The following is a 24,597-nucleotide window of genomic DNA, read 5'->3' as shown; positions in this document are numbered from 1 at the left end:
TAGCCACTCCTTTGTTATCTTGGCTGTGTGCTTAGGGTCATTGTCGTGTTTGGAAGATGAACCTTCACTCCAATTTGAGGTCCACTGAGCACTCTGGAGCAGGTTTTCATCAAGGATGTCTCTGTACATTGCTGAATTCATCTTTCCTTTGATCCTGACTAATCTCCCAGTTCCTGCCAGTGAAAAACATCCCCATAGCATGATGCTACTGTAGCCGGGATCAGGCTACTATTATAAATAAAGAGATTTATCGTTGTTAATGGAATTGTTCCTGTGCCCCGTTAATGTTGATTTCGAATGGTATTGTCCTCTGGCAGGAATGGAATAGGAGAGCGCATCGCCTATTTCAGGGGGCCCTCACGGACATCTAAGTTGGAGAGAGGGTGCCTATGCTTGGTTCAGACTGCAAGTATAACATCTCATCTTTACACTGACTGCAGACATTGCAACAGACATCAGCTCCCTTACGATTACAATATAACATCTGATCCTCTGATGCAATTTTAAACCACAGTGGAAATTATTTATGAGCTCCAACTGCCGGTGAAGAACATAGCAAGGCCTTGCTTAAGGGAGGGACATTGATGCACAGTAGTTCTTAAAGGGGACACATTCTAGTTTATTCCATATTGCTAAAAAGGGGACTTACAGTATAAATTAGCCTAGAGTTCTTTAGTCGCTTGAGTATTGCCTCATTATTTTATTGTGTTAGGAAATATTCATTACACTTCTAGGATATAGAACGTTATTTACAATACTGTTCCCTGATGTTATAGCTTACTGTTTTCTGTTGTTTTCTGTGTCAGTCTGGTTGAACCCTGATGGTTTAAGCAGGGATTCAGCTGAATGACATAATTTCACTTGCTTACTTACTGAGTAAAAGTCAAAACCCATTTGTACTGTGTCAGTGTAATTCTTAAAGGTGTATACACAATGTCTGAACCAAAAGTATCAGGTGGGCTGGACGGTTTACAGGGTCAAAGTAGTGCTGAAGAACACCCATTAACCAGCAACCCCCAAGGGGGCAGAGCTACACTACCACCACCATGCTTCACTGTAGGGATGGTATTGACAAGGTGATGAGTGGTGCTTGACTTCCTTCAGACATTACACTTACCATTCAGGCCAAAGAGTTCAATTTTTGTTTCATTAGACCAGAGAATTTTGTTTCTAATGGTCCGAGAGTCTTTCAGGTGCCTTTCGGCAAACTCCAGGTGGGCTTTCATATGCCTTTTACTGAGGAGTGGCTTCCATCAGGCCACCCTACGCTACAGGCGTTATTGGTGGAGAGCTGCAGTGATGGTAGTTCTTTTGGAAGGTTCTCCTCTCTCCACAGACATATGTTGGAGCTCTGTCAGATTGACCAACGGGTTCTTGGTCATCTCCCTGACTAAGGCCCTTTTCCCCCGATCGCTCAGTTTGGCCGGGTGGCCCGATCTAGGAAGAGTCCAGGTGGTTCCAAACTTCTTCAATTTCTAGATGATGGAGGCCACTGTGCTCATTAGGACCATTAATGCTGCAGAAATTTTTCTGTAGCCTTCCCCAGATCTGTGCCTCGATAAAATCCTGTCTCAGGGGTCTACAGACAATTGTTCGGACTTCATTTGGTTTGTGCTTTGACATGCACTGTTAACTGTGGGACCTTATATAGACAGGTGTGTGTCTTTCCAAATCATGTCCAATTAACTGAGTTTACCACAGGTGGGCTCTAATCAAGTTTTAGAAACATCTCAAGGTTAGTAGAAACAGAATACCACTGAGCTCAATTTTGAGTGTCATGGCAAAGGCTGTGAATACGTATGTACATGTGATTTTTGTTTTGTTTCTTATTTTTATTAAATTTGTAAAGATTTCAAACAAACTTCTTTTAACTTGTCATTATGGGGTCATGTTTGTAGAATTTTGGGGAAAAACTGAATTTTTGTAAAATCTTACCGTAAAATTCCTTTCTCTGAGTCCTCCGACAGTCGCCGCCACTTCATAATCTTCACTAATGGGGTATTGACCTTTGCTCCGTAGGAGTAGCTAGGCAACAAGATTTGTTAATATAAAAGCTTTTAGCATATCACACCCCTAGGGGGGCGGTCCCCTCAGTCAATACCTCCCTGCTTCCTGCATTCTCAACTCAGTTTCAGTAGCATAGCAGTAGAGTACATAAACAAACCCCAAAAGAGGGGCGGGGGCGGCGACTGTCGGAGGACTCCGAGAAAGGAATTTTACGGTAAGATTTTACAAAAATTCAGTTTTCTCTTACGTCCTCCGACAGTCGCCGCCACTTCATAATCTTCACTAATGGGGACGTCCCAGAGCAGTGTAGACATGAGGGGTGGGAAAAACGCAGCCGCGCCTAAAGCAATGCAGTACCCACATCAGAGAAAGGAACCTTACCAAAGTAAGAGAACCAACTGGGCAACAGGAAAACGTGCTCAACAGGAGCAACAACCCAGGAAAGAACAAGTAACCCAGGGGTAAAAATACCCCAACAGCCAAGGACCCAAAACAAGGGACCCTAAGGCACTGCCGCACTAAGAACTTTACGGCCAAAGGAAGCATCTGCCGATGCCTGAACATCCACCTTGTAAAATTTGGAGAAGGTGTGAACGGAGGACCAAGTCGCCGCCTTACACACCTGGGCCACAGAGGCCTGATGACGATAGGCCCAAGACGTACTCAGAGACCTGGTAGAGTGCGCCCTCACAGGGAAAGGAGGAACCTTCCCCTTCAAAGCATAGGCTTGCACAATGGTCTGTCTGATCCATTTGGCGATGGTCGCAGCCGACGCCGCCATGCCCTTCCGAGGACCCTCTGGAAGGACAAATAGAGAATCCGACTTGCGAAAGGATTTCATCGATGACAGGTAAACCCTGATCGCCCGAACAACATCCAAGGAATGCAAAGCCACCTCCTTTGGATGCTTAGGCTTCGCGCAAAGCGAAGGCAAGACAATGTCCTCATTGAGGTGAAATTCTGAGATCCTATTCGGAAGAAAAGAAGGGTTAGGTCGTAAGACCACCTTATCCAAGTGAATCACCAAGTAGGGAGAGCTGCAGGACAAGGCCGCCAGCTCCGACACCCTGCGAGCCGAAGTGATCGCTACCAAAAAGGCAACCTTCTTGGACAACAGAGACAACGAGATCTCCCTGATCTTCTCAAAGGGAGCATGCTGTAACACGGACAGAACAAGGGTCAAGTCCCATGGAGGTAAAGGATCCCTCCGAGGAGGGGCCAAGTGTCGCACCCCCTGAACAAAGGTGCTAACCAAAGAATTAGACGCCACAGGGCGTGGAAAGAGAACGGCCAGCGCAGAAATCTGACCCTTAATCGTGGCCAACGCCAAACGCTGGTCCACGCCCGTTTGAAGGAAAGCCAACACTCTCGATACCGAGTATGAGCGAGGGGAATACCCCCTGGACTCACACCAGGCAAAATACGCCTTCCAAGTACAGCAGTAAATCTTCCCCGAAGAGGCCTTCCTAGCCTCGATCAAAGTGGGAATGACCTCAGGGGAGAGACCCCTATCCTTCAGGACCTGGCTTTCAACAGCCAGGCCGTTAAAGCCAGCGACTGTAAAGCAGGATGGAATATCGGTCCTTGAGACAGGAGATCTCCTCGAAGAGGTAGACGCCACGGAGCGTCGACCGCCAGATTCACGAGGTCTGCGTACCAAGACCGGCGAGGCCAGTCTGGCGCCACCAGAATCACCGTGTGCGGTTCCGAGGCCAACCTGCGAAGGAGCCTGGACAGCAGCTGAATCGGTGGAAAGGCATACATCAGACGATACTGATGCCAGGGCGCCACTAACGCGTCTGAGGCGTCTGCCCGAGGATCGCGCGTCCTTGCCACAAACCTTTCCACCTTGTTGTTTAGACGAGACGCGAACAGGTCCACATCTGGGGAACCCCACTTCGCGCACAGCATCTGAAAGACATCCGGGTGAAGGGACCATTCTCCCTGGTCCAGGGTCTGGCGACTCAGATAGTCCGCCTGCCAGTTCTCCACCCCCGGAATGTGAACTGCAGATATCGCCGGGACGTGCGTCTCGGCCCAAGACAGAATGTCGGCTACTTCCCGAGCCGCTCGGGCACTCCTGGTGCCCCCTTGGTGGTTGATGTAGGCCACCGCTGTGGCATTGTCCGTCTGCACCCGAACCGGACGGCCCTGAAGCCTGTCCGTCCAATGCAGAAGGCAGAGATTTATTGCTCGCAATTCCAGAATGTTGATCGGAAGGGAGGATTCCTCCACCGACCAAGTTCCCTGGGCGGACAGAACGCCCAGAACACCACCCCAGCCTGACAGGCTGGCATCCGTAGAGTAGAGTCTGCATCGTGACGGACAGGTCATTCACCAGGCCCTGACTGGTCACAGACCGAATCAAGATATCGTCTAGATACCCCAAGACAGAGATGCCCTGGGCTCTCACCAAAGCCAGGACCGGCGCAAGCACCTTGGTGAAAACCCGCGGAGCCGAAGCGAGACCGTAGGGTAACGCCACGAATTGGTAGTGATCCTCCGCAATGGCGAATCGAAGGTACCTCTGGTGACCCTCGAAAATGGGGATGTGAAGGTACGCATCCTTCAAGTCGATGGAGGCCATGAATTCCCCCGGAACCAGGGCAGCCACCACCGAGCGCAGGGATTCCATGCGGAACTTGCGAACCCGCACAAAGCGGTTCAGAGCTTTCAAGTCCAGAATCGGACGTACCTTGCCCTCCTTCCTGGGCACAGTGAACAGATTGGAGTAGAACCCCCGAAATCTGTCCCGATGAGGCACCGGAACCACCACTCCCTGGGCCCGCAGGTCCCGCACCGCCAGGTGCAGATCCTGCAAACGCTCCAGAGACAGCTGAAGATTTGAGGGAAAAAATCTGCTTGCCGGCCGAGAGAGAAACTCGATCTTGTATCCAGATCGAACGATTTCCTGAACCCACCTGTCCCAAATGCGGGCCAGCCAGGGTTGACGAAAACAGAGCAAACGTCCTCCCACCCCAGAGCCGGGTGAGGGCGCCCCTTCAGGCCAAATTGGCATGGGCAGCGGACCCGGACTGGCCGGACTTCTGCTTACCTGCCCACGGGTTCTTCTGGGAGCCTTGGCCCTTGAAGGGCTTGCCCTTGTATTGCGACCGAAAGGCACGAAAGGACCCCTGAGAGGGCCTAAACAAGGTATTCTTCTTACCGCGAACAAACTTATTCTTGTGAGATTGGGGTAAGAGAGAGCTCTTACCCCCGGAGATCCCCTTTATCAGCGTATCCAAAGACTCGCCAAAAAGGCGAGATCCCGCATAGGGCAAATTAGCTAAAGTCTTGCGAGATGATTGCTCAACCGACCAGCATTTCAGCCAGATCAGGCGACGGTGCAATACCGCCACACTAGAGAGGCGTGCAGCCAAAGGGACTAAATCCAAGTCCGCATCACACAAATACATGACACCCTGATGAATTTGATCCACCATAGCCAATGTTGTCGGCGGAGCAGAGTCAGCCACCAGGGTGCGCCTGAGCACCTGCGTCCAATCCGCAATAGCCTGGGCTGCCAAAATGGAAGCAAAAATAGGCTTCAGCATAGAACCGGCAACCGTATAAGCATGACGGGCAAGAGACTCCAATCTCCTGTCCGTAGGGTCCCGGAACACCGGGGTATCCTCAGCAGGAATCGCAGTAGATTTATTCAAAATCGCCACCGCATGATCCACCTGAGGCGGCACACATCAACGCTCATCAGTGGTGGGCGTAAATGGATAATGCAGCTTGAACTTACTTGGCACAGTAAATGGCTTCTTTAAATTGCGCCATTGCTCATCAACAGCGTGCTGAAATTACGCAGGGCAGGGAAAAACCTGCGCTGCTTTGCGCTTCCTTTGTGTCCCATAAGAGGAAAGCAAAGCAGGAGGACATGGTTCATCCTGCAAATGCAGTGTTTCTTTGATAGAAGCAACCAACTCATCCATGAGTGCAAGCTCCTCAGGCGAGCCAGGGGGAGAATTATCAACCCCTTCTACCTCAGCCTCCCCCTCAGACCCCCCAAGGTCCAGAGATGAACGAGACCCTGAGAAGGGCACTCCAGCCATAGCAGCCCCATCGCCCTCTGAAACAGAGGAAATAGACAATCTGGGCCGTTTTGCGGATCGATCAGCCATTAGCATTTGCACCTGAGAAGCCAAGTTCGCCACAATAGCAGCCAGATCAGCCCCCTCGGGGGATGCAGCAGCCCCTTGGCCCCCCACCAAGGTGGGAGGAAACTTGCAATCCTGAGAATCCATGCCCCAGCAAAAATTGGAAAAAGGAGTACTGTCCCTTTAAGACCGCGGCGAGCGTAGCCCACCGCACACTAATGCATGGATCGACCCCCACTGGGATAAGAACACTGAGCAGGGAAATACAGGAGAAGGAGAAGTAAAAACCTGGAGAGGCCACACAGGCTGCTGCCACCGATCGCTGTCCCAGAGCAAAAGGAAGTGATGTAATGACTGACCGCCCTATAAAGCCTATGTAGGCTACACAAACATGGCCGGCATTGGCCGCTGGCTGAGGCATTGTTTGGGCAATGACAAAATGGTGCCGACATGTGGTTGTACATCGATCGCCATCAAAATGGCAGCGTTTGGCGCCAAAACACCGCGCCCTACTCACTTAGGGCCGGACACCACAAGTTTGCCTCAAAAAAATGGCGGACTGCAATAGCGGCCGCCGCACAGCATGTCTAACCCCAGTCTGCCCACACAGCACACATAGCAGATCGGGAGAGCCCCCCCCCCGCAGCCCACAGAAAAGGCAGCTATTCCACACAGGAATCTGAGAGGGAGCTCAGCACAGATACAGACATGCAGGGTCACACAGTCACAGACTGACACCCAAACAGACAGGTACCCACATAGAAATGTACTTACCAGTTCGGATGGCGTGGGGAGCCTTCGTCCAGCGACCAAACCGCTGTACTGAGGACAGGGAGTGTCGCAGCCAGGACGCAGTGGAACTGCGGTGCGAAACCGCAAATGGCGTCCAGTGAGGTAGCCACCTCACAGGCAGCATCCCTGCAGCGAACAGGGATGGGTCGTTCAATATGCCAGGGAAACCTGACTGAACGCTCGATGGCAGGCTGGGAAGCCCCTGTCCCTGAGCCCTGGGATCCAGGGTGGCCAGTCTGAGACCCAGCTCCGCATGATCATCTTCATCCGAAGAACTAAACTAATGCTGAGAAAAATAACAGCTAGTAAAAGAAAGAGAAAAAATACTCAAATAAAATCAAAAAAGAGTATAGAAAACTCAGACTGAGAGCCCCAGCACAGTATCAGCTAGCTACTCCTAAGCTAGGCATTAGAAACTGAGTTGAGAATGCAGGAAGCAGGGAGGTATTGACTGAGGGGACCGCCCCCTAGGGGTGTGATATGCTAAAAGCTTTTATATTAACAAATCTTGTTGCCTAGCTACTCCTACGGAGCAAAGGTCAATACCCCATTAGTGAAGATTATGAAGTGGCGGCGACTGTCGGAGGACGTAAGAGAAATAATGAATTTAATCCATTTTGAAATAAGGCTGTAACATAACAAATTGTGGAAAAAGTGAAGTGCTGTGAAAACTTTCCGGATGCACTGTAAGCTGGTTGTTAAGGAGCAGGGACAGGAAGCTGCAGCGATGAGTCATCAGCTGTCAATGTGTTCCCCGCTGACAGCTGAGCAAAAGAGAACAAAAAGTAAATAATAAAAACTGGCGTGCCCCCCCCCCCCAATCCATACCAGGCCATTATCCGGGCATGCAGCTTGGCAGGTCAGGAAAGGAGGGGGGATGAGCGAGTGCCTCCCTCCTCCTTAATCATACCAGGCCACATGCCCTCTACATGGGGGGGTGGGTTCTTTGGGGCAGGGGGGCTCTGCTCCCACATGAGGACAAGGGCCTCATCTCCACAACCATGTGGGGGTCTGCGGGCAAGGGTTTTATCGGAATCTGGAGCCCCCTTTAACAAGGCCCCCCTATGTAAATGAGTATGGGGTACATAGCCCCCCATTCACCAAAAAAGTTTCAAAAAGTAATAAAAGCACACACACAGTTTTTGACAATTTCTTTATTAAAAGATAAAAAATAAAAAAAACAGTGTCCCCCGTGGAAATCCATCGCCAATCATGCCCCCCACAGCACCCGAAAAAGAAAAAAAAGAAAAGCGCTCCTACCTACATGAAGGCTTGCTGTGGCTGCCTACTGCAGGCTCCTCTATTTGACATTTATTATATAGGTATGGGGCGGAGCCATCTGACTACATCACCTGGTGGCACCACTCCCTTCTGACATCACGGACAGGTGCATGTTGGATTTACATTGGAACAATTGTCAAAAACTGTGTATGTGGTTTTATTACTTTTTGAAACTTTTTTGGTGAATAGGTAGGGGTACTAGGTACCCCATACTCATTCACATAAGCGGAGCAGGATCTGGGGGCCCCCTTGTTAGAGGCAGAGCCCCCCTGCCCCGAAGGGGCAATAATTATACATCAATAATTATTACTGCTTTGAATGTAGCTTCCAAAGAAGTGAAATTGACTAAAGTTAAGTAGGACTACACTAATAACCATGTGTATGGTAGTATATGTGGAGATATACTGCTAGCCCAGATGTCGGAGGATCAACTGTCACCTTACATGCTAACACCTTGATCCCTGATCACTGATCACAATTTTTTTTTACGGTTCTCATTCTCAACAGGCTTCATGGCATACCAGATTCTCACCCCCCACTGGCACAGTCCACAGAGGTACAGGACCAGAAGGGGTCACAACATGAGGAAGATGTCAGCCCAAAGATTAAACAAAACTGCAGTTTTGAATCTAAGACAGCATCAGTGCAATAGTGGCCTTTGTAGGAGCCATTTCTGTAAAGCTTTACTTGACCACTTAAGCCCCGGAAGATTTTACCCCCTTCCTGACCAGGGCCTATTTTGCGATTCGGCACTGCGTGACTTTAACGGACAATTGTGCGGTCGTGCGACGCTGTACCCAAATGAAATTGACGTCCTTTTTTTCCCACTAACAGAGCTTTCCTTTGGTGGTCGCGCTAAACAATTAGAATGGAACAGATAAAGTCCATATAAAGTCCATAAATTATAAATGATGCAATCCGTGGCTCTCAAACCAGGCTCCTCATGGATACATGCTTACCAGAATGGTGAACAATTAATGCAGGTTCTTTAGACCAAAATCTTATCCACTTGATAGAAGTGGATAAGATTTTAAGCGTATTTTGATTGGTTTGCGCAAAAGTTATTGTGTTTACTAAGGGAAAGATTTTTGTCATTTTTATTGTTTTTTTTTAACGAGTAATGGCGGCGATCTGCGATTTTATTTTGGCGGGACTGCGACATTGGGGCGGACAGATCGGACCCTTGACTGACATTTTTGACACTTCTTGGGGTACCAGTGACATTACTACAGTAATCAGTGCTATACATATGCACTGTTACTGTAAAAATGACACTGGCAGGGAAGGGGTTAACTTTATTGGAGAAAGAGGGGTTAAGTGTGTCCCTAGCGGCGTGCTTCTAACTGTGATTGGATGTGGCTTTTCATGTAACCGCAGAGATCTACGGCCCTACATAGCAGGACCGTATGATCTCTGCTGTTACACAGGGGAGAAAGACAGGTGGCTTTGTTTACATTAGCCGCCTGCCTTTCTCCCGGTGTAACCGACGATCGCGAGTGAGCGGCGGACATCGGGTCCGCCGCTCACACGCGCGCGGGGGGGGGAGGGGTCTGTGAGCGAGCACGCTTGCTCCCTAGAGCCTCACAGGCTAGTGACATACCCCTACGTCACTTTGCCTTTGAGGGGCTGACTGCCGCCATATATAGTCGTGCGGCAGTCGGCAAGTGGTTAAGCTAGGAGGTTGTATAGTTTGTTTTTTTATGGACTACTGTGATTTTCCTTTTGTGATTTTTCCATGACCTCTACCCTGTATGTGTCTTTTTACCCTTGCACTGTGTGTTGTCATCACCAGGAGATGTTGTTGGTGGGTGGGACTTTGAGTTTATTAGTCTGTTCAATTCCATGTTGTAGTGCACACATGTCAAACACATGGCGCAGGGGCCGAACCCGGCCCTCCAAGCCTTGTCATGTGGCCCTCGCACCCAGTTTTGCAGCAGGAACTTGGCGGAACTCCATTCCACCACCTCCAGCTCTTACTGTCTGCTCCCGCTCCCCGCTGTCACTTGTAAACAGAGAAGCCCTCTGTCTTTACAAGGGACAGCTTTGCTCTCAGCAGGTCCGCCAAATGAATAGATCTGTGCATTTACTAATGGCAGGGACAGATCTCCAGAAACTGAGAGAGAGAGAGAGAGAGAATGACCTCCCAGCAAGATGAGGCAAAGCCACCTACACAGGGAGGTACTAGATTCAGGCAAGGTAGGCAAGAAAAATACGAGGAAACTATGGGATGGTGGGTTGAGATTGGGATTGAAAACTGTGCATAGCGCACCCCTAAACCCTGCACTCCATACACAACTCACTCCTGAACCCTGCACTCTCTATATAGCATATTTCTGAGCTCTGCGCACTGTATGTAATGAACTCTTGATCCCTGCACTCTGTACATACCGCACCCCAGATAAAACCAGCCCTTTAAGGGCAACCATACTGCTAATTTGGCCCAAAATGAACTTGAGTTTGACACCCCTGTTGACTGTAGTGTCTTGAGAAAGATGGACTGAGCTTCAATAATATGATTTATCTCCTCTGCAAGTGGAGTGCCTCTATACCTGTTTTGGATTTGGATGGAGAGGGCATTTAGGCATTTACCCCACACAGAGTGCAGTAGCTACCCTTCGCTCTATATACATTTATATATATTTAGGAGAAATTATTGTACTGTACTGTAGTGTATTTTTATAGTGTTTCGTAAACAGCGTGAAGCAGGCCCTGATGTAAATGGTTCACCATTCTCTGTAAAGGGCTGTTGCCGCTATATAAATGAGTAAAAACATTTTTGTTTTATCTAGTACTGTATAACATTTTCTAAAGACATGTAATAGAAAAACAGTTCTAAAAAACTCGCACAACATGTGTTTGTAAATAAGCTATTGCAGACAACTGCAGGTGACTGTGAAGTTATGTACGTATATCTCTTGTTCATATAGAAATTGGTTATTAAGATGCAAAAAAATTAGTTGGAATGCATATTACCAGATGAGTAAACATGCAAACAGAACAGACATTACTTTTCAACATTAGAAATGTAAACAAATAGTCCCATTATGAAATATATATGTTTTAACCGGGTGCTTATTAGTAGTAACTGTATTTTTCATTTTGTAGCTGATTTTGGCCTTGCTAAGCAGAAGCAAGAAAATAGCAAACTAACATCAATAGTTGGGACCATTCTCTACTCCTGGTAAGATTCACAGTCATTTTGTCCTTTGCCACAGATCGCATGTTATTTGTTATTTAGCATTAGACATAAATCTGCTAAGGAGGATAGTGTGGATGATAATTGGTGATGGTATAAGGAAAAGGATGACAGAGCTTGCTGCCATGGCCTGCCTATGTTCTTGGAGATGGCCAGCGTTCCCTTGCCATAAAACAGAGCAGCAACTGAGGAACCTTTTTTCCAGCTCTGCTGTGTCTGATCACTGGCTCAAACCTTTACAAGGAGTAGATTGGGCACTCACATAAAGTGCTATACTTCTATACCATTGGCCAGTGCCAGTCCACCCATACTAATAGACTACTCCAGCACTTAGAGAAATCAATGGGCAGTGGTGGTAATTTTATTGCACTGCTTTTTCTGCGTATCACTGGAGGTAGACTAAGAAAGCTGTAGGATGGATAATGAAGGAAAAAAAAAAATATCCTTTCATTCACTAGATTATATCCTTATGAAAAATAAGAGAGAACGAAATGGCCATGTCAGCATTTTCACCTAGACTTACTAAGTTCATCGCTTTTAACACCTAATGGTACACATTGCTATTCACAGTGAATTTTGTATTATATGGTAACAATAATTTGCATACATAGGGTGCATTTACACAATATGCGGTGACCTGTATTTTTCTGCACAAAAAAAGAAAAAAAAGAACAGATCACCACTAGGGTACATAGAAAACAGTTGTTTTCTATGTGTCTTTTTCACGCTGGTGTGATGTGAGTGCAGAAAAATGCAGACATGTTACATTTTTCCACAGTGCACTGGATGGCACCACAGTGCAATTAGGAACATTAAAACAGAGCTAAACTAAAAAAAAAAAAAAAAATGTTAGGATGTAGGGAAAACAATAATGTCACTAGTCCTACCCATCGCATTTTGTTACATCTGGACTTCCTCAGGAGAAGAAAGTCTAAACTTGAAAAGCAGAGCTAGGGGTTTTCACTGGTTCTGGATTCAGCACTTATTTGTGTATTTTTTTATTTTGTCCTTTACTGAAAAAAAAAACCTGTTGTAAATTCCTCCAAGTTTTTTTTAGCTTCACCTATTAAAGTGCATCTAGGCTGTGCCTAAAAAAGGTTTTTTAAAATGTAATAACTGTTTTTTTAATTAGAATTTTAGAAAATAGAGAGAACAAATATACAGTTTACAAATCACCTTCTACAGCTTTTGATATATGGATAAATTACCCAAGAACCAACGGGTCAAAAACTCAAAAATTAGAAATATAGCAATAAACACTGCCTGGATTCAGGTTAACGATACATAATAAATGTAAGCCAATTGTCATAAGGAGAAAGATAAGGTATGTGAAGGTTAATGAGAAAGGAAAGAATAGAAAGAAAAGAATGGGGCAGAAAAGAGGAGGGGAAAAGAAAGAAGGTGAAGATGAGTGGGAGTAGAAGAAGGGGGGGAGTTGGATGTTGGGTAGAAGGCCGAGAGCAGGTGGATTATACCTTAAATCATACAAAATAACTGAAAGGAATACATTGAAATAAAGTATAAGTGGTAAGAACCATCACAACGTTATCATCAGGAGGGTCAAGCAGAATTTCTTTAAAGCGAGAAGTGAACTTAATTTCGAATCAGTGGGACCATATTTTGGTATGACGGCTGAAGTTACCTTTAGAAATAAAAGTAAGTTCCTCTAAAAGGCAAATCTTATATATCTTACACAGCCATTGCCTCAGAGAGGGAAGTAGTGGCTGAAGTCACAGAGCAGATTTGAGGGATTTTGCTGTGTTCAAGAGATGAGGGGTGAGGGACCGTTTATATGGGCCGACTGGTTCAAGGGTTAAGTGAAATAGTATTGTCCAGGCATCAAGTATTTTTGACCAAAAAGCGCGGATTAACAGGCAGTCCCACCAGATATAAACACAAGAGGCTACGTTTCCCCAATTCCTCCAACACAATGGGGAATTAGAAGGAAACATGTTGTGTTGTGTAGTTTGGCTGGCGTGTAGTGCCATCTGGCAAGAAGTTTGTAGTTAGTTTCCACCATTTTGGATGATATAGAAGATGTACGAGAAAGTTGTAATATTTTTTTCTTTTCCTTATCCGTGAGATGAAAATGGAGGTCAGCTTCCCATTTAGCAAGATAATCCGGGTAGGGAGGACCTTGTATTGAGGTGAGAGCCTTAAAAGCTTGGGAGACGCAGTGCAGAGGAGGTCCTTGGAGTTGAACAGAGATTCTACAGGATTTAAGCCTTGCAGATCACAGAGTGGATGCTGCAGAGAGTGGAGAAATGGGGTTAGTTGGGTGTAGAAGTTGAGCAGTAGAAGTCCATCTGGAATCCATAGTTTAAAGCTGGGATCCATGGAGCCAAGTAAAAATTTACTGGAGGTGGTCAGGGCTGAGGTAGATGGAGATAGAGCTCTTGAGGAGCGAAGTATCCAAGAAACGAGGGACAAGTCAGTGCTCTTTATGGTAGATTCCAGTTGGACCCAGAGCTTGTTGTTACCTGCATATTTCCAGTCTAATAACCTTGATAGGGCAAAGCATGGTAATACATTTTGAAGTTAGGAAGGGCAGGACCCCCAGATCTCTTGAAGTGGTATAAAGTCTACTTAGATATTCTGGGGTGCCTACAATTCCAGATATAGTGGGACATTAGGGTCTGGAGTATAGAAAGAGACCCTACAGGCACACCCAATGGTATAATTTGAAAGACAAAAAGGATATGTGATAAAGCGTTCATTTTTATAATATTTATTTTCCCCAGCCAAGAAGGACCATTGACGGACATCAGATTTGATGCCATTCAATAAAGGGATATAGTTATGCCTAAACAAAGAACCTACTTTAACTCTATGAATGTTATTATTGTTTCTGATTGTAGCTGAGAAGGGTTCCAGTGAGATGGCAAATACCAGGGGTGATAAGGGGGAGTCCTGCCTAGTGTCATTGTGCAGTTTAAAATGGTCACTGAAAAGGGCATTACCCTACATCAGTCCACCCTGTCAAATGCTTTTTCAGCATATGTGGATAGAAGAAGGGTGGGCTGGAAGTACCTACGAATGAAGTGAATTAGCAACAGGGAAATGAATCCTGTTTAATCTGCAGGAATCCATTTAGAAAGGAGAGGCAGAAGCCTGGTGGGCATCACTTTGGCAAACAATTTGACATCTTCATTGAGTAGTGATATGGGTCGATAGCTGCCACAATAGTTAGGGTCCTTGCCAGGCTTGGGGATTTCCTACATATCGGCGGTGAGGGCGTAAACCTGCGGTACTAGAAATAGAATTAGCGTAAGCTGTTAAATGGGGGAGAAAGACATAGCTAAATGTTTTACAGTAAAGAACCGTATAGCCATCAGGGCCTGGGGCTTTCCCAAGAGGCATAGCTATTAAAGGAGTTGTAAATTCAGAAGCTTTTTTTATCCTAATCCATTCTCTACATTACGATAAAAAGCCTTTTGTGTGCAGCATTCCCCCTCGACCCCCCCTAACACTTACCTGAGGTCCCTTTGTGTCCAGCGATGTCCACCAGTGTCTCAGCTGTACGGGATTCTCCCTCCTGATTGGCTGAGACACAGCAGCAGTGCCATTGGCTGCTGCTGCTGTCACTCAAAGCCAGCTAGCCAATGAGGAGACAGAGGGGGGTGGGGTCGGGTCAGGGCTCCGTGTCTGAATGGACACAGGGAGCTGTGACTCGGCTCGGGTGCCCCCCTGTTTGCTGTGGGGCACTGAACAGGAGGGAGGAGCCAGGATCACAGAAGAGGGACCCGAGAAGAGGAGGATCCAGACTGCTCTGTGCAAAACCACTGCAACAGAGGAGGTAAGTATAACATGTTTGTTATTTTTATAGGGAAAAAAACGAGACTTTACAATCGCTTTAAAGCGGATTGAAGCTCAACAGAGGTCAGTTTCCATCCCTTTAGGAATTTTACATGGAATCTTAGGTAATTTAGCTTGCTTGAGATAATGCATAATAAGTCTACGTTTTCTGTAAGGGAGAGAGAAGCTAGGTCCCCTTTATTGTTGTACAGATTTGCATAAAATTCCCTGAAAGTCATAGCGGTTTGGGGGGAAGCATGGATTAGGTTGCCTGAGGGGATTTAACATAGTTGAAAAAAGACACAAGTCCATCTGGCTTAACCAATAAAAAACAATAAACAGTAAATAAAACCCAACCATACAATCCCATATACACAATCCTATACCCACAGTTGATCCAGAGGAGGGCGAAAAAAACCCAGCAAAGCATTATCCAATTTTCTACAGCAGAGGAAAAAATTCCTTCCTGATCTCCCGAGAGGCAATTGGATATTCCCTGGATCAACTTTACCTATTAATATTATTACCCATTTATAATATGTACATCTAGGAAAGAATCCAGGCCTTTTTTAAAGCAATCTACCTCTGGAGGGAGTCTATTCGACATTTTCAGAGCTATTACGGTGAAGAAACCTTTCCGTATTTGGAGACGAAATCTGTTTTCCTCTAAACGTTAAGAGTGCTGACCTTAAAGTGAATAACTCAACACCAAGTTCACTATATGGACCCCTTATGTATTTACACATGTGGATCATATCCCCCATTAATCTCCTCTTCTAAAGAGAGAATAACTTCAGTTCCTCTAATGTTTCCTCATAGCTGAGCTCCTCCATGCCTCTTATCAGTTTGGTTGCCCTTCTCTGCACTTTCTCCAGTTCCCCAATAGCCTTTCTGAGAACTGGTGTCCAAAACTGAATTGCATATTCCAGATGAGTAATAATTTGTACAGGGACAAAATTATATATCTCTCTCTTGAGTCCATGCCTCTGTTAATACAAGAAAGGACTTTGCTTGCTTTGGAAACTGCAGATTGGCATTGCATGCTATTATTAAGCTTAGGATCCACCAGAACACCCAGATCCTTCTCCTCTATGGATTCCCCCAGTTCTGTTCCCCCGCGCTAGTGGTCTACCAGGTTTATCGCCCCATTCATATATTTTCTGTGAAACAAAGTGAAACCTTCATTTAGTGTCTATGTCAAACAGAGCTTTGAATTCTTCTCTCTTTAGCGTAACAGCCTCAAGTGAGTTTTATGCAGAGAAATTTTTGAGCCTTTTCAAGATCAGCAACCTGTTGCAGAGTTTCTTTAGGTTGTTGACCATGTTTGCTCTTTTTCCTAGCTTCAAGTTCAATCAACCTACCCCTCATTATAGCCTTGTGAGTCTCCCACAGTAGGGATGGGGCAGTTTCTGGAGATGCATTCTCTTAGAAATACTGCGTCAGAAAAGTTGATAATATAGAGACATAAGTAGGATTCGAGTGGGGTAGAAGGGGTAGAGTGGGCATGGTCAGGCAAATAGAGACAGGATACAAACAAAAACAAAAACAGGGCGCACTGGCCTAGCGCATTATCCTCAATAGAGCTCAACATGAATCACTTTTGCTATATAAACCGATGGTACAGGTAGGGTCTTTTGGCTCTGATGAAGAGGCTAAGCCTCGAAACGCGTTAGCTGCTAACTATCATGACTGCGGACTGTAATTTGATGTATTCTGTCATACTTATCTGATACGCTGGCTTACAATTTATGTTTGTGAGTATATATATATATTTTTCTCTGATACTAATAAAGCTCTATTGAGGATAATGCGCTAGGCCAGTGCGCCCTATTTTTGTTTTTGTTTGTAGCTTGTGGTTGACCACCCAGGATGTAGTGGGCAGCAAGGCCTTGTCATTGAGGATGCAAAGTAGGAGTCCCGTGATAGGAGTGAAGTGGGAGCCTTGTATCTGAGCGCAGGAGTTAGATGCTTAGCATCACAATTTTCAAATAGAGACAGGAGCATGATCAGAGATGAAGGCATTACCAATGAAGGCTGAACACAAAAGAGGGAGGTGAAAGTGATCAATAAATATGTTATCAATTCTTGAATAGGAAACATGTGTTTTAGAGTAGTAAGAGTTATCTATGGCTTTGGGTTGAAGTGATCGCCATACATCTATTAAATGCAAATCATAAAATCTTTTTTAATGAAAGACAGGCATTTAAATTGTATAACAGAGCAGCCCTGTGAGGTGTCTAGAATAGGATCTAATGGCATATTAATGTCCCCTAATAGGATAGTGACTCCTTTGGCAAAATCTGCTAGTTTCGGCAGTATTTGAGACATAAAAGTAGGTTGGTTATAGTTATGGCAATAGATATATTCGCTAAGGTGCATTGGGTGTTACCTATAGAGCCTCTAATAGAAAGAAAGTGACCATGATCATCCGCAATTATTTCATCAAGCTTAAAAGATATGCTCCTACTACACCCAATGGCCACTCCTTTAGCTTTATTGGCGTCAGATAAACTGTAATACCATAATGTAAATTGAGGAGAAGAGATTCTAGCAGAAGTGGCATGCGTTAAATGGGTCTCTTGTAAAAAAAGCAATGGAACAGCAAGCTTGTTTTATTTCTCTCAATACCTGCTGACGTTTTGTGGCAAAGATCACATCCCTGACATTGTAGGAGAGGATGTTCAGGGTAGTCATTGTGATAGTGGAGCATGATCTCTTTGCTTGTGGAACCACCTATATCGGCAGAAATAAAAAGAAGAGAGAGTAGGGAGGGAGAAAAAGGGGGAGAAAGGAGAAGAAAAGAAAATATATACCTAAGAAACCAATAGGAAACAATTGTGACCCATGTGGAAAGCAAAAGAAGTTTACACATTAAACTGCTGTGATCCCTGAGGGGACAGAGAGGATGAGAAGCCAGGAAGGACTCTATAATAGATCCAACCAGTATGGGAAGGTAGCTGCTCATTCTCACTGACCCCAAAAGGAGGGTGACAGGAGGGTGTAACAATGGTGCAAAACTGGGGCTGATGACCCCATCCGGTACACAGCCAATGTACAAAGGTCATATAAACTAGACAAAAAAGTGAAGGAGCTTGCACGAGTGTCTCATAGGAATGACTGTCCAGTAATGAGGCCTCTGGTCAAAGTGAGATGATTGCTGCAAAGTTGCAGTAATATCAGGGAGGCCTTCAGAAAAAAAAAACAGGACTGTGGCTTCCCTCAATGTGGGCTGACAAAAGTTAAAAAGGAAAGATTGGAGTTCATCTCACCCATTTTTCTTAGATGATCCAGGTGTTGCCATACATTTCTGTTTAGAGGGAGCTTTTTTAGAGGGAGCTTTGCGCCATTGAGAGTCCGGAGTCACAGAGAATGCTGGGATGTGGTCATGCCAACCAGGAAGCTCTAGAGGGGACACGTTGATGTAAGGGAAGAAGGCAGGAAGGTCCTCTGGAAACCTCTAAGTGGATGAGTGGCTGCTCTTAGTGGCAATAAGACATGAGGGGAATCCCAATCTGTAGGTGGCTCCATCTCCTTGTAGTTGATCTAAAAGTGGTTTGAGGGCCCAGAGACGATCCAGGGTTTCCTTGGACAGGTCTGGAAAGATATTGATGTTGGCACCATAAAAATTAATGACTGGAATGCCGCAGAGTTTTAACATGAATAGAGTTCTTGTCTTTAAAGTCATGCAAGTGGCAAATCACATCCCTGGGTTGATCTACTATGAGGGCATGATGAACACGATCAAACCTCAAAGTTTCAGTAGCTGTTTTTTCCAAAACTTAGTTTAGGATACCCTGGATCGTGTCTTCCAGATCACCATCTTTGGTTGCCTCTGGTAACCCCTGAATGTGCAGATTGTTTGGGCGAGTGCCAATTGAGTGACTTTGTCCTGAGTTCTTTATTGACTTCCTCATGCACATCCTGGCGGTTCTCTGTGTCCTCTACCCGGACCAACAGGTAAGACATCTGATCTCACCGCTGTGAGCTCATTCTTATTAGATTTCTCCAGGCCACGGAACGTACCTGCTAGTTCCTTCTTTTAAACTGCTCATTAGGGAGGACATGTCAGAGCCTGCAGGGGAGCCAGGGTCCTCTGTAGGATCGGAACCGCAGGATGAGGCCTGGGAGCGCCTGCAGGATAAAGCCACATGAGTGGACAGAGGCCTACTGGTTCTCGAGGCTCCGGCCTGCTCGCTCAGCAGGCTGGGACTGTTTCGGCTGTGACCTGGAGGAGGGCAGTTTTGTAGCCGAGCCTCTCCTTGACCTTTTACAGAGTGTGGTGTGGGAACCAGAGGCTTTGGTAGGCTTTGCCAGAGATAGAAAGGCTGAGACACGAACGGAGCTCAAATCAGAAACGTCCAGTCGGTGCCATGGGTAAACAACGCCCCAACCTAACAAAGCATAAGATGCATCTCTTCTGATAAGTCCACCCTTCAAAGGTTAAGCATGGAGATGGAGGGTCATCTTGGGCGGTTGCTAAGGAATACTGCAAAGTTAGCGTTTAACTTTCACAATGTGCTGGACTTTATTACAGATTGCACTGAGGTTGAATTGAATTGAGAGACAATTTATGAACTTAAAGTGGTAGTAAATGCCCTCATATATGCCCTTTTTACCTAAAAGCAAGCTCATAATAAAGCTTACCTGTAGGTAAAATGATTATCTCCTAAACATGCATTGTTTAGGAGATATTCCACTGAGCGGCAGCCGGTGACATCACTGGTGCATGCAGTCTGAAAGAACCGCATACCTGTGCCGTCCCTTCAGAGCTCTATGCCATGAAAAGCAGCTCCTGAGCACATGCACGAGAGTGATGTCATTGCAGCTCAGCCCATCAGATGGTTAGATCCCGCAAACCTGGAAGGAAGACGAGTGAAGATGGAAGTCCTGTGAGCGGTGACAGCCTGCTCCTGGAGGGCTTTGTTCTAAGGTAAGTCTCTCATAATGTACTAGTCTGCAATGCAGTTAGATGGTTGAGACAAACCATTTAATGCAGACAGGGGTGCTTACAATGATCAGCTTTTATTTATGTAAAACCTTTATTCAAAAAAGAAAAAATCAGTTTCTGGAACTACTTAAAATGTATTTGCTTGAGTTTAGCTTTAATTTGGTAGTGTATCTAATTGTGCTAATACTGTATATCTACCCTCCCCCAAACTGACAATGCTGCTTTTCAAAATGTCTCTGTTGCCCCTTCATCCAGAGTGGGGGCACTCTAATATAGGAGGTGTGTTACTGTCTAGATCACCAGGTGAGAAGGGGGGGGGGGGAGGAACCTAAAAAAGGAAAACTAATGCAGCACACCACATCTAATTAAAGAAATTATATTTCTGGTTTTAAGGCTGGTTTACACTGATCCAACATGTGTTCCGACTTCCAGAGCACAAGTCACATGACATGTCAAAATCAATGGTTCCCTATGAGGGCCGTCTTAACTGGTCTGACTTGTGTTGGTCCGACTTTGAAAATGCTTAATTCAAATGGAAGTCGTGATCATCATTTTAACTGATCTGACTTGTCTTAAGGGGGAACCCCACGCCAAAATTGAAAAAAAAAAAGGTGTGGTGTCCCCCCCTTCCCAGATCCATAACAGGCTCTTTGAGACTGGTATGGATCTTGAGGGGGAACCTCACACCAAAATTGAAAACAAAATGGCATGGCATCCCCCCCCAAGACCATTCGAGACCCTTCGATCTAGTATGGATTTTGAGGGGAACCCCAGGCCAAAAAAAATTAAAAAAGGTGTGGGGTCCCCACAAATCCATACCAGACCCTTATAGGAGCACGCAGCCGGCAGGTCAGGAAAGGGGGGCGAGTGAGCGCCCCCTCCTCTCCTGGAGCATACCAAGTCACATGCCGTAAACATGTACAGTGGGTACGGAATGTATTCAGACCCCCTTAAATTTTTCACTCTTTGGTATATTGCAGCCATTTGCTAAAATCATTTAAGTTCATTCTTCTTCCTCATGAATGTACACATAGCACCCCATACTGACAGAAAAACACAGAATTGTTGACATTGTTGCAGATTTATTAAAAAAGAAAAACTGAAATATCACATGGTCCTAAGTATTCAGACCCTTTGCTCAGTATTTAGTAGAAGCCCCCTTTTGATCTAATACAGCCAGGAGTCTTTTTTGGAAAGATGCAACAAGTCTTTCACACCTTGATTTGGGGATCCTCTGCGATTCCTCCTTGCAGATCCTCTCCAGTTCTGTCAGGTTGGATGGTAAACGTTGGTGGACAGCCATTTTTAGGTCTCTCCAGAGATGCTCAATTGGGTTTAAGTCAGGGCTCTGGCTGGGCCATTCAAGAACAGTCACGGAGTTGTTGTGAAGCTACTCCTTAGTTATTTTAGCTGTGTGCTTAGGGTCATTGTCTTGTTGGAAGGTAAACCTTCGGCCCAGTCTGAGGTCCAGAGCACTCTGGAGAAGGTTTTTGTCCAGGATATCCTTGTACTTGGCCGCATTCATCTTTCCCTCGATTGCAACCAGTCGTCCTGTCACTGCAGCTGAAAAACACCCCCACAGCATGAGGCTGCCACCACCATGCTTCACTGTTGGGACTGTATTGGACAGGTGAGGAGCAGTGCCTGGTTTTCTCCACACATACCGCTTAGAATTAAGGCCAAAAAGTTCTATTTTGGTCTCATCAGACCAGAGAATCTTATTTCTCACCATCTTGGAGTCCTTCAGGTGTTTTTTAGCAAACTCCATGCGGGCTTTCATGTGTCTTACACTGAGGAGAGGCTTCCGTCGGGCCACTCTGCCATAAAGCCCCGACTGGTGGAGGGCTGCAGTGATGGTTGACTTTCTACAACTTTCTCCCATCTCCTGACTGCATCTCTGGAGCTCAGCCACAGTGATCTTTGGGTTCTTCTTTACCTCTCTCACCAAGGCTCTTCTCCCCCGATAGCTCAGTTTGGCCGGACGGCCAGCTCTAGGAAGGGTTCTGGTCGTCCCAAACGTCTTCCATTTGAGGATTATGGAGGCCACTGTGCTCTTAGGAACCTTAAGTGCAGCAGAAATCTTTTTGTAACCTTGGCCAGATCTGTGCCTTGCCACAATTCTGTCTCTGAGCTCTTCAGGCAGTTCCTTTGACCTCATGATTCTCATTTGCTCTGACATGCATTGTGATCTGGAAGGTCTTATATAGACAGGTGTGTGGCTTTCCTAATCAAGTCCAATCAGTATAATCAAACACAGCTGGACTCAAATGAAGGTGTAGAACCATCTCAAGGATGATCAGAAGAAATATATGAGTGTCACAGCAAAGGGTCTGAATACTTAGGACCATGTGATATTTCAGTTTTTCTTTTTTAATAAATCTGCAACAATGTCAACAATTCTGTGTTTTTCTGTCAGTATGGGGTGCTATGTGTACATTCATGAGGAAGAATAATTAACTTAAATGATTTTAGCAAATGGCTGCAATATAACAAAGAGTGAAAAATGTAAGGGGGTCTGAATACTTTCCGTACCCACTGTAGCATTGGGTGCTTTGGGGCGGGGGGGGCTCCGCGCTCCCCACCCCAAAGCACCTTGTCTCCATGTTGATGGGGACAAGGGCCTCTTCCTGACAACTCTGGGCGGTGGTTATCTGGGTCTGTGGGCAAAGGGCTTTTTGGAATCTGAAAGCCCCTTTTGACAAGTGTAGTGTAACAAAAAAAAAAAGAGACGGGAGAAAGAAGACAGGAGGGGAGAAGACCGGAGGAAAAAGACCGCACTGGAGGATGAAGACATCTTGGAGCTACAACAGGGGACATTCTTCAATTAATAAAGGACTTGTCAAAAACTGTCTTTTTGATTTTTGTTACACTACACTTTTTTTGGGTGAATGGGTAGGGGTACAATGTACCCCATACTCATTCACACGAGGGGAGCAGGATCTTGGGGCCTCCTTGTTAAAGGGGGCTTCCAGATTCTGATAAGCACCCTGTCCGCAGACCCCCAGAACCACCACCCATGGGAACAAGGTGCTTTGGGGTGGGGGGGGGCACAGAGCCCCCCTGTCCTAAAGCACCCAGTCCCCCATGTTGAGGACATGTGGCCTGGTATAGGTTATTGTTTTTTTTTTTTTTAAATAAATTTTGCGTTTCCTCCATACACGAATCAAAGGAATTGTTTTGATTGATCAACTGACAAGTGGCAATCATCTCAAAGTCGGATCAAAGTCAAATCCCGTTCATTGAAGACGCATGGAAGTCGGACATAAGGTAGCAGGGCTACTTTTGTGTCGGATCAGAGTGAACATAGTCTCCACACTGCTTTAATCATAGCTAATAACTTACTCAATAAACATACACTATATTGTCAAAAGTTTTGAGACACCTACCTTTACATGCACATGAACTTTAATGGCATCCCAGTCTTAGTCCGTAGGGTTCAATATTGAATTGGCCCACCCTTTGCAGCTTTAACTCTTGTGGGAAGACCTTCCTGAAGGTTTAGGAGTGTGTTTATGGAAATGTTTGACCATTCTTCCAGAAGCACATTTGAGAGGTCAGGCACTGATGTTGGACGAGAAGGTCTCTCTTGCAGCCTTTGCTCTAATCCAACCTAAAGGTGTTCTTTTGAGTTAAGGTCAAGACTCTGTGCAGGCCAATCAATTTGCTCCACCCTGTCTTTATGGACATGTATTGACACTTTATGGTCCCCACTGGGAGAAGGCTATAGCAGCCACCAGCAATAATCGCAGGTAAAACCCAGCAGGCTGGTTATACCCAAGTTGATTGATCAATCAACTTGGTACATTCAGCCTGCCCATACACGGGTTAAATCTTGGCCGGTTCCTGCTGAACCGGCCGAGATTGCAAATTGTGTATGGCCTGCCTAAGGCTGTTTTGATTACTATTCAAAGGTTGAGTACGTCAGTCATACTAGGTTGGGACATCTAAACAATTTCAGTTTGCTAATAGTAATTGCCAATTGGCTATTCTAATTAATAAACATATAAACAGTTATCCAACTTTTTAAAGAATATTTAGAACATGCTCCATTTTCTCAAGTAAAATAGATCTGTGTTAAAAAAAAAAGGAAAACTTTTTTTGAATAGATTTATCTGATACATTCTTGAATGTGAATAAAAATGTAAAAAAAGTATTTCAGTTAGGCAAAGTATGGCAATTGTCTTCTGCTATGCGGTCCAGGAATTTGTTTGTCATGTATTAAATGTTTATTTGTAAAATGTAGATTTTATTTATATTTTTAAAAAAAGTAAAAGCAGCAGTTTCACAAACAGGGGAGATTTACTAAAACTGTAGAACTCAGAATTTGCTGCAGCTGTGCATGGTAGCCAAATCAGCCTTTACCTCCATCTTGTTCAATTACCACTTGCCGACCACCCGCCGCATATTTACTGCGTCAGGCTGGCTTGGCTGTGCAAAACGACGTAGCACTGCGTTGGTCGCACATGTGGCGCTGG

General features: G+C 45.6%; 1 protein-coding gene across 1 annotated transcript in view; it reads left to right on the top strand.

The window, feature by feature from the left end:
- The window catches only part of NEK10 (NIMA related kinase 10), a 472,071-nt gene that overhangs the window by 198,376 nt on the left and 249,098 nt on the right, over positions 1 to 24,597 (top strand). Inside the window, exon 23 of the mRNA XM_082258594.1 lies at positions 11,289 to 11,364. Within this exon, the coding sequence (XP_082114720.1) occupies positions 11,289 to 11,364 (76 nt within the window). The remainder of the gene's footprint in view (positions 1 to 11,288; positions 11,365 to 24,597) is intronic.

Source organism: Pelophylax lessonae, assembly GCF_965119305.1.
Source record: "Pelophylax lessonae genome assembly, chromosome: 5".
NCBI classification, from domain to species: Eukaryota; Metazoa; Chordata; class Amphibia; order Anura; family Ranidae; genus Pelophylax; species Pelophylax lessonae.
This window is presented reverse-complemented; position numbering and strand designations above follow the sequence as displayed.